At 32.9% G+C, this 10,924-nt stretch overlaps 1 protein-coding gene across 14 annotated transcripts; it reads left to right on the top strand.

Annotated features, from left to right (window-relative positions):
- The first annotated feature begins 4,300 nt into the window (after positions 1-4,300).
- LOC133804119 (uncharacterized) lies at positions 4,301-9,290 on the top strand. Of its 14 annotated transcripts, none has more exons than XR_009878318.1 (8): positions 4,301-4,618; positions 4,820-5,068; positions 5,415-5,465; positions 5,766-5,839; positions 5,923-5,949; positions 6,054-6,111; positions 7,290-7,352; positions 9,021-9,290. XR_009878318.1 is itself a non-coding variant. In XM_062242274.1 (6 exons), the coding sequence occupies exons 1-4, from the start codon at positions 4,521-4,523 to the stop codon at positions 5,826-5,828; spliced, it is 444 nt and encodes a 147-aa protein (XP_062098258.1). In that variant the 5' UTR covers positions 4,301-4,520; the 3' UTR covers positions 5,829-5,949; positions 6,054-6,111; positions 9,021-9,264. The 14 variants fall into 14 exon arrangements, 2 of the variants coding, with proteins under 2 accessions (XP_062098258.1, XP_062098259.1); XR_009878320.1 differs by having other exon boundaries at positions 6,049-6,111; XR_009878316.1 differs by having other exon boundaries at positions 6,049-6,111; positions 7,286-7,352.
- Positions 9,291-10,924: the final 1,634 nt, after the last annotated feature.

Raw genomic sequence — 10,924 nt, 5'->3', positions numbered from 1 at the left:
ATATTCTTTTTGGTTGGTGGCCGGGTAGATGGTGGTTTGGATTTCCTTATTTGAGCTCTTGTTTTGGTGGCCATAATGGTAAAAAAGGGAGCAGATATATCACAAGTCAGCAATCACAACAATAGGGTAACATATTAGTATAACAAGCACCTGAACAATACAGCCAACAATTTTTCCAATAGCCTTCCCCAAATCAAATTTTCACTAGCAAAGATCCCAATTCTCACAAATATTCATACTCAATAGACAGGGGAAAAGAAGATAATACCCAAAGTGGAACTACTAGACCGAGAAAATGCTGGCTTTATTGACACACGGCGTTGACTGAGGTGCTCAGGGACTCGGTCGGATTAGTTCTAGGCTCTTGCTTGGATACACTTGGCCACCGAGTGGGTTTAGGCGAGGGACTTGAGGGTGTGATGCTTGGGATCAGATACTTGGGGTGGCGTTTGAGTGCTTCGGATCATGGGAGAGGAGCTTGTGGGTCACGCCGAGGATGGGTGCTAAGCTCTCGGCTAACAGAAATGTTCTCCTTGGGATGCCAGGCGCAGTCAGAATCACACCTCTGTGGGGTGGTGCGCGAGTGATAGCCACGCCTGGGAGTGGTGCGGGGTCGCGCCTGGGTACAAGGCGAATGTGTTGGTTTTTATAGATCAAATCAGAGATTATACGCAGTGGAACAATAATCAAATTGTTAATTTAATCCCACAAGATTTCTAGATCTACTTCTTCACATGCATATATATATATTGAATCAAAGACATGAATAGAAAAATTACCTCAGGTCCTTCCTTGTTGCTATCTTTTTGTATGGCAAAATCCTTGAGTTCTCACACCAAGATCTTCCAAAATGTTCTCAGCACACAAAGAACGAGTGTGGGCTCGCTATACAAAATAATAGGCAAAATCTATTTATCAGATGTTCTCAACACATGAGATCTGATAAAGTTTGGACCTAGGTTTTGTGAAGAACAATGACTTTTGCATATTTCACTGTTCTCTTTCTCTGAGAGAGATTTCTAGATATTTTTCTATCCCTGAAAAGTTACGTTCTGGAAAAACTGATATCTTATATTTAATATATCCAATATATTAAAATAAAATCTTAGTTATTTTAAACAATTTGAAAATCACTAATCAGTTATCAGATTTTTGTTTAAATAATAATATTTTAATCATATTACAATATCTCATTATTTATTTAATATTTAAATAACTAAAATTATGGAACCAATAAACTGTTCTGAGTCTCTTATGCGTGTAGCACAGTGGCTGTGCACTATGCTACACGTGTACCACATGCCAGTGATGGCATGTGATTTTTCTCAATTTTTATTATTATTTAAATACCAAAAATCCCAAAAATAAATTAATTCAAAATTAATTATATTTTTGTTAAATCAAATAATTAATTAATTACACATAATTATACAATAATTATGTTTGATACATAGAAAAATATTTTACTTATCAAATAAGTCATTTTTGCCTATTTTTGTATTTACCTTTGTCAGTGTTTGTTTGAGCCATTTTGGGGACCATGGACCTATAACATTAAGCTCCAATAAATTGAAACTAAATAATTAAACTCTTTAATTATAATAGTTAATTTATTAATTCTGATATTTCTCCACTATAAATTCAGAATTGCACTCTTTATGTTATAGATATACTTTTACAGAATTCTTATCTTAAGTCGTCCATTGATATAACCATCTTACAATAGTTCAACCCTCTAATTAATTAGTTCATAAATTAGAATGGAAGAATTACCATTTTACTTTTCTAATTTACTTCTTATTCCTTAAGTACCATTAATTCACTAGTGAATAATTAATCTATAATCTAATTATAGATTTGAGCTCAAAATCATTCAGTTCCATAATTAACCCTTAAGGGAACTAATATACGATCCGTTATGAAAGATTAGATTCCGTATGTTGATGCATGTTCCCAGCCATCCATGATATTAAATTTCCAAAACAAAAGTCATTAGCCTCATTCTTTGAAGAGACCTTAACGAATGGATCAAAAGATTTAATAAACATGAACAGGATTTCATGAACACTCAGGATTTAGGTTGATCTATAAATGATCATCAGTTATGATATGAATTACAAGTCTTTATTGTTAAATGGTTTTTGGATAAAGACTTTAATTCATATCTGTCCATGTCATATATAATCATATTATATAAAGCACATTTACCGAGATGTCTTACCACATCAATAATCTGAATCTAGATTATTTGTATCATTATGATACTCAGTAAACAGTACTTACAACTCCAATTAAAGAATTCCATAACTTTAATTTGTTGTTGATGACTATTTTTATTCATTCATGTGATCTTAATTCTCTCGTACTAATACAAGATCACATCCTCAATAATGAATATGGAATTTTTATGATATTTACAAAATTATTCAAACAATAATTTAACAATCTAAATATAACAATAATAATAAACCATTGTATTTATTTATTCACAGAAAAAATAAATGTCTTTTACATGCTTTTAGGACACACTCCTAACAGAATGGTGCCTGGGTTCTCGGAGGACGGGGGTCGATGGTGCTGGGCAACAGGGGACTATGGCTGGACTTGGATATGGTGGCTTGGGAGGGTCGGGGGTGAAGGGAGGAGATGATGGCGGCTATGGAGGAGGGCTGATACGATGCATGCTACTGAATAGGAATAGGGGACTCGGGTTCATGGGTATTTTTTTTCTTACATATAGGGATTATTTTATGGATATATATAATATCTAGATTTAGTAATATATAAGTATTTATATTATATATATTTATGTATGTATATTTATATATATTACTATTTTTTTTTAATTTTTTTGTATATATATGTAGTATTATATATGTGTGTGTATTTTTTTTTACTGAACGAACCACACCCCTGACTTGTGCCTGCCCAAATTGCCACTATTTTGCCTAAGTTTTGCTTCAGCAACCAAAATTTGACGTAACTCCTCCGTTTTTTCGGAAATTTTTGCTCCCTGTTTGCTGAAGCAAAATGTCGCAAAACCATCAGACCCCAAAATTACTTCCAAAACACCAATTTCTTGCTTTCTTAACACCTAAAATACAAAACACACACATAAAACCACTCCAAAAACATCACAATAAAATGAAATTAAAATTACAAAAAATAAAAATAATTAAAAACACTCATATATATTTTTTTATTGATTTTTTTTTCATTTTTTTCAATGCATTTTTATTCTTTCTTTCTTTGAGTTGTTTTACAAATGAATCCTCCAAAAACCATAGCAAACCAAACTTCATTTTTTTTTTCTCTAAGGATCTTTCAAGGAAACCGAGGTTTGGTATTGCTTAACCTTGCTTCCCCCAAACTTTGCTCATTTCCTTGTTACCTTAAATGCTCTTCCCAAACGCTCATCATATAATTCCACTACACCATTGGGAAGTACCTTGCTCACTAAGAACCCACCATCACACCTTGATTTCACTAGAGAGTTCGAGAAAAACACTCTATTCTCAACTTCCAACATTTGTGATTGAGGCTTTCTACTATGTTTCTTTTTCTCCGGTAGCTTTGGAGGATGAGATGGTTCTTCTTCCTTACTTATCCATGGCTCCCCACCTTTCTCAATTTCTTCAAAAGGGACATTTTTCTTGACTCCATTGCTATACTTTCCATGCATCTTTTCAATCAACTTGAAGTTAGAAGCACTTATGGCCAAACAAGCTTCAACTTCATTAGGAGAGCGTATAGGATTAAAAACCTTCAATGTGACTTGTTCGGCTTGATCTCCAATGGTGAGCTCTCCTTTTTCAACATCTATCAACATCCTCCCGGTAGCAAGAAATGGTCTCCCCAAAATGATCGGTACATCCCTACTCATAGTCAAGAATAATGAAATATGCCAGAAAAATGAACTTGTCAACTTGTACTACGACGTCTTCAATCTTTCCCTCCGGATGCACCATAGAACGGTCAACTAATTGCAAGGTGAGTGTAGTTGACCTTGCTTCTCCAAATCCCAACTTCTTAAAAATGGACATGGGCATCAAATTAATACTAGTTCTCAAATCACAAAGAGCTTTACCAACTTCTCGTCCCCCAGTAGAAATTAGAATTGTGAAACTGCCTAGATCCTTCAACTTTGGAGGAATTTTATTCTTCAATATACACTACAACAATTTTGCTTAAATATTACATTAAAATATTATGCATTTTAAGAAGTGCTATTAATAAAAAAAATAACACAAAGAGGCGGAAAATAAAATTACTCAATTATATTAGGCGCCAAATGAAAAAGAAATTAGAGAAAGTCAAATGAAAAAATCACACTCAGTTTCTACCTAGACCTAATCTCTCAATCCAAATCCATAATCACGCCTCTGCTTCTTTCTCTCACACCCAGTTTCTCAGTTGCCTCTCCGTCAATCTTTCCCTCTCTCTCTCTCTCCATCCATCACGCGAGTTGCTAGAGCACTCTTTCCATTACATTGAGTCGCTGGAGCACGCAGGCCTGAGTCATGCCAATACGAGTCACGGTGCTCTGTCCCCCTCACGCGAGTCACGGTGGTATCTTCCCTGCTGGAAGCAAGAACCTAGGAAAGAACATCTCTATGAGGTAGTATGCTTGACCTGGTCTATTTTGCAGATCTACTTTGGGCACTTTTATATCTCGCATTCTTATGCAAATGTATCTTATGATTGTATCCTATTTAATATCATTCTATCTACGATACAATAATCATTTTCTGCCAACAATTTCATAGCTGAATTGCAAAAGAATAATTCAAACTGTAAGCTAATCGATAATTTTGCTTAGTCTGCCAACAATTTCAGAGAGAGTTCCAACTCCAACACCCAGCTTTCACCTCATGCAAATTTTACTGGGACAACGTCATATGTGGTACCAAAGTCGGAAACCATCTTGAAATGTGATGATTCCATTGAACATATTATGCACGAACAACGTTTAGGAGAAATGGATGAACTTGAGGCAGAACTTGCAGTTGAGTTTGAACGTTTGCAATTCAGCTTGGATACAGAACAGACTCAGCACCAATGTTCAAAGGTAAAGATATATGCTTTACTAATAATAGTTTGCATTTTGCTATAAATATTAAAGTGATTCTCATAATGACTGAATGAAGACCCAAGAGGCGTAGCTTTATTGGTAGCCTGTTGTTCTCCCACAATGGCTGAGGTTTGAATATTGTAGGTTTAGTGAGACTAGTTAAAAAAAATGATTGAATAAAGAATAGTCAACTGACTTGTATGCTGGAAAATGACTCTCGAATCTAGTCTATTGTTAATGCTGTTGTGATTTGTTGATACACGTGCATTTTCATTGTTGGTCACTTGTACCTTTTTCTTATTTTTATTATAATAGTTACTTGTGATCTGGTTTGCATTTTCAGGATGTTATGGACACTGCTTCTTCAGTAAGTCAGAGCCTGAGTTATGGGGAGGTAATACCATCCCCGGTCTTCCAAATACAATAAAAGAAAGATAAAACTAATGGAAAAGGAAATGTGTCTTTGGGCAAGGCTACTGGGTCATTGTTTAAAGTTTCAAGTGATTGATATTAATCTGCTAATATAATTATATTTTGAGAGTTTGCAATACTCTTCTTTCTAGTAGGTGCTCTTTTCTAACATTAGAAAATTTTATGTTATTTTATTATTCATCATTCTACTAAATGATATACTGTGCCTTTTAAGGAAAGCTAACACTTAATTTTTTTTTTCATGAAATAATAATATGAGCAGCTGACAGTGAGAGACGATTGTGTACTTGATGAGGAAATATTGTTGATCTTAAGGTCCTCTTGATTGGAGAAGAGGTGGGAAATTTGTATTTATTTTTTCTTAGAGCTCTTTCATTCTTTTTGTTCTTCATTTTTCTTCAAATTGTTTTTCATTCCAGGTTGGAGAATACCAAGAAGCATACAAGGTTGGATTTTCTTATTTATTGAAAAGATGATTTTTTTTTTCTTATGTAATCTTCTTTAAAAACTCTTGTCTAATGCTGCCCATTTCCCCTATGCTTTAGCATAGATATTCAAAGGTCTTTTGGACAAGTATGGCCCTGATAGAATTCTTGATACTCACAGAGGTACGTTTTGTTACTTGCCATGTTGACCTTTCTCTGATTTTTTTTTGTTTGTTTGTGTGGGAAGATGGGTCTGGTTACTTAGATATAATTCATGGTATTATTATGGTTTATTTTTCCTTGTATTGAATCTTATATTAATAATAACATGTTATTCAATTCTTAAAACTGGCCATTTTATTTTTGGAAGTAAGAAAGGAGATTATTCTTGCTTATTTACTTTAGTAGCAGCACTTGCATGACCTAAGCTACCTAACATGAGTTATGTAGGTAAACACAAAGACTTGCTATATTGTTACCTTAACAGAAGAAATGATATGAGTAAGCATTAAGAGAATCTTTGGAAAGCATATAGAAATGCTCCATCTCCTTATTGTGTTGATACCATCATAGCTTAATTTGTTAGACATGAGTTTCCTCTGAAGGAATTCCTCACTTTTTTTTATCAATCACAGAATTTACATGAACGCCTAAGCTTTTGAGAGGCTTGGTTCTCTCCCATGAGCACAATTCTATCAATTCTCTCTATATCCTTTCCCTTATGATCTAGGCAGTTTATATAGTAATCCCCATTGTACACATAGGCAGTATATTTGCTTAAGTTTGTATTTTGAAATCACAAATGATGGACTAGAACTATAATATCTTGGCTTCTCTGTAAATGATATGTCATGCTTTACATGATGGTCATGATATGTACTTTATGCTACAAGTTGATGGAGATTTCCTTGAAAAGAGTTTCTTTATTTCCATTTGTCTGTTCAGTTTTTAATTTGGAAACTTGCATATCTTTATTGTATTCATGATTTAGTTGAAATTATGATTTGAGATTTATAAGTCTCTCTCGTTTTTTTAGAGGTTTTTTTAAGGATTGAAAGAGTTATTGTTTTAAAGTTTAGTGAGTGTCTCTAATGATTTGTTCTAAATTTTCTTTCTCACCCTGTAAATCACATTTCTAAACTATAGGTTATTTGCTCCAAGTTTTTGTATCAATTACTGTGTGTTGGCTTAAAGATTATTCTATCCTTTTTGAAGCCTTTAATGGGTATTTATAGGAGATTTAGAGAACACCCTTCTGTTTTATTGGATATCCAACCACTTCCATGTCTTCTTGAGTGTTTGACTCTTCCGTGTAAAGCATTTTTCCTAACTTGGGTATGGTTTTTCTGTGGTGAAGTCAGAACAAAAAACGTCCATTTTTTGCTCTGATGTTTCAAATTGGTGAAGATGCTCTGTATCATAATGTAAGTTACTTACTAGCTACTGTAGAGTAATTTTATAATAATGTAGTTGTTTCTCTACCTCATATTTATTTATTCTCTCTTTTATCTTCCTCTCTTTTAATGATTCCAATCTGACTATATTTGTTTTAGATATGAAATTATTATTTTTTTTTTTCCTTTGCTTTGGGTCTTGTTCAGTATGACTATTTATTAAACATGATTTCTGATGTTATTCTAATTTAGTTCAAGCATATTTCTTTTATTGCCTTCAATATTGACATTGCACACTATCTGTTTGCAAAAATGTTTTAATGATAAAGTTAGTGTAACCTTATAGTTTGCTTCTGCACACATGGTTGTTTGTTCAAACTAGAATTGGGTTAATGTGAGGTGTTAAAAATGACATACATATATAATTCTTAGTAAGGAAGATCTTATTTAAATGTTTTTTTTCGTATCTTTTTTTTTAATCAATGATTCAATATTGTGTTGTGAGTTATGGCTTCAAATTTTGTGAGGTGAGTTAATATCTGTTCAGTTTAACTTTTTTATATGCATGGACAATAGTTAAAATTTTCTTTTCTGGTTTTAGTCTTCCTTGTTTCTGTATTTTGTTTAAATACACCAAATTCTTTAATATTTCAGAGTTTAGTTCTGCAGGGTTTCGTTTATATTGCAGTAGTTTATAGTAAGTTATGTTGTTTATTTAATTAATAATAAAAATTTAATGAAAGACTTAGCCTTTATGTTGCCTATATTTATTGAGCGAAGGACAAATTACGACAGTTTTTTTATTTGTCTAAGGCTATTTTTTAACATGTGATTTTGAGTTCTTTGAAATCATTTTTATTGCAGTCATGTTGCACCATGTTTAATGGTATACTTAAACTTAATTGAGTTGGCACATGTAATGACACCCTTTAGAATCTAAATAAATAAACATTACTATATATAAAGTAAATGTTATAAAACTAATATTAATAAAAAATGAGATTTATTTTGTATAAAAGTGTTTAAAAAATGAGATTTCTTTTTACTGCTATATTTTGGTGTCATAGTGGCTGAAAGTATTGTGATTGAATTAATGAAAAAATATGAGAGTGGTTGAATTAGTATTTTGACTTGATGCTAGATTGAACATTGGTATTTTTATTATCTTACTATGGCAGAATTAGTGCATTGATTATCTTGTTTAGATTAGTCTTTTTGGTACTGTAAAATAAGAAAAATTGAATTTCCTTTTTTTTCAAGTGTCTTTAGTTTTGCATTTTCTTGTAATTTTCATGTAGTTGAACTTAGTTTCCTTATTTACTTTTGATTTGTCTTTAGTTTTTCATGTTAATTCAGGCTAAAAATAAATATTTGCCAAAGCACTGTTGCCTAGAAATATAGGTTTCCATCACAAGTATCTCAATGAAAATAGATATTTCTACTTTGGCGTCTAAATGCATAATTTGTGATCTTTGTATCATTTTTTCTACACAACCCGTATAGGAGACTGTATTTTCTTTTGAAGGCTGCATTGATCAAATAAGTAAAAGTCCGAATATGATATCCAATTATTTGCAGAAAATTCTATCTAATTTGAAAACTCTTTTATAGTTCACTATTAAGTATGAGTTTGAGTATTAATAATTTAATTTCTTATGTAGTTGAGATTGAGTATTAATAATTTAATTTCTTATGTAGTTGAGCAAACCGATGCCACAATGGAAACAAGAGTATAATGAATCATGGATTGGAGGATGGAGCTATCTTCAAACTTTCATTGTGTGTATTTGATTATGTTTTGTTGCTCACTTTTTAAGTAAAGGACTAGTAGTTTGTCATATCTTTTTGTAGACTTCAAAACTTCAACTAAGAATGTTACGAAGTGGTGATAGTTATGGTTTGAATTGAATATTGTGAATGATTTGAATTAGTTATTGTTCAATGTTATAATTCTCATAGTTTGTGATATATATTTAATTTTACATATGTTGATTAATTAATACAATAACAAATCAAGTGCAAAAGAAGAAGTGTTACAAATAACAAAGAAAAAAATGGTATTATTTGTGTTTTAAAAATATTTATAATTTTTTTATATAAATATTACAAATGTAATAAAGAGTTATAGTTAATATAATATAGCAATTTTAAACGTTATAAAATGATCAATTATAATAGCGTACATAATTTTTTTTTAAGTTGTTATACTAATGAATTGTTATTAATTTAATACTATAACTACTAAAGAGGTGTTATGGAATAATTTACTATATCAGTGAAAATAACATGTGAAAACTGTTATGGAAAAGTCTGGACTTTTAATAACAGGGGCTATGTTAGCGTTTTTAAAAGCGTTATAAATGCTTCCGGTTAGCAATTTTTAAGTGTTATAAAAACTGTTTTTTCTTGTAGTGATAGCACTACAACCTTCAGTCAAAGCAACCGTTTCAAATTCACCAAGCCTCCTCTTCTTTGTCAAAATATCCTTCAAGAACTTCACATAATTAGGCATTTGTTCCAAAGCTTCCACCAAAGGTATGTTGAAGTGGAGCTGCTTCAAAACATCCAAAAATCTTCGGAATTGACCATCTTTTTGCTGCTCTTGAAAACGTTGAGGAAATGGTGGAGGTGGCTTGCTCATAGGCTTCTCTGTTGCATTTCACTGAGGAATTGATGCAACAATTGCTTCAGGATCAGCATTTGACATTTTCGAACTCACAACTTTATCTTCCTTTTCCATACTACTTTGGATTGAAGTGGGCTCGCTGAGTCTCTTAGGATTATTCTCATTCAACTCTAGATTTTTACCATTCCTCAAAGTGATCGCCTTGCATTGCTCTTTACCATCTCTCCTTGGATTTTCAGTATCACTAGGCAAGGTGCCTTGTGGTCTATTCCTTAGCTCATTAGCTAGTTGCCCCATTTGAATTTCTAAGTTCCTCAAGGATGTCGCTTGGCTCTGAATCACAACATCATTCTTAGCCATATATTCTTTCATTAAACTCTCCAAAGAGCTTGATTGAGACATTTGAGGAGGAGGTGGTTGAGTTCTTGGTTGTAGTTGATAAAACCCTGGTGGATATGTATGCTTGTTTTGCATTGGTGCTCCACTTGAACTAGCTCCTTGACCCCCCCATGAGAAGTTTGGATGCTGCCTCCACCCCGGATTATAAGAGTTCGAATATGGGTTATTACGGTTGGCAATTTGATTCCCCACATAACAAATTGAAGTGGGATTCGAAGGACAACTCTCAATTGTGTGCCCATCTCCACAATAAACACAAGATACATCAGAAACTTGTCCCATAGCAGCTGGTTGTACCATTCCCCCGAAACTCATGTTCTTGAGAAGGTTAGTCATTGAAGAAACTTTAGCGGTCAAAGCTGTCAATGCATCCACTTCAAGTATACTAGCCACTTTTTGACTTGTTGAGGCTCTAGCATTGGACCATTGATAATTGTTGCTAGCTATCATCTCCAAAATCTCATAGGCTTGATTGTAGGACTTAGAGAGAATAGCCACATTAGCTGAAGCATCTAACACCATGCGACTAGAAGAATTGAGCCCATTATAGAGTGCTTCCATTTGGATACAATGTGGA

The sequence above is a fragment of the Humulus lupulus genome, chromosome X (genome assembly GCF_963169125.1).
Source record: "Humulus lupulus chromosome X, drHumLupu1.1, whole genome shotgun sequence".
Lineage (NCBI taxonomy): Eukaryota > Viridiplantae > Streptophyta > Magnoliopsida > Rosales > Cannabaceae > Humulus > Humulus lupulus.
Note: the sequence above shows the minus strand (reverse complement) of the source record. Positions and strands in the feature narration are given on the sequence as shown.

Bases quoted from the DNA above. Each gene is read 5' to 3' on its own strand.
- LOC133804119 (XM_062242274.1), top strand. From the start codon at position 4,521: ATGCCAATACGAGTCACGGTGCTCTGTCCCCCTCACGCGAGTCACGGT. The intron at 4,619-4,836 runs GTAGTATGCTTG...CAACAATTTCAG, and splicing joins GGAAAGAACATCTCTATGAG to AGAGAGTTCCAACTCCAACA. The intron at 5,069-5,414 runs GTAAAGATATAT...TTGCATTTTCAG, and splicing joins CTCAGCACCAATGTTCAAAG to GATGTTATGGACACTGCTTC.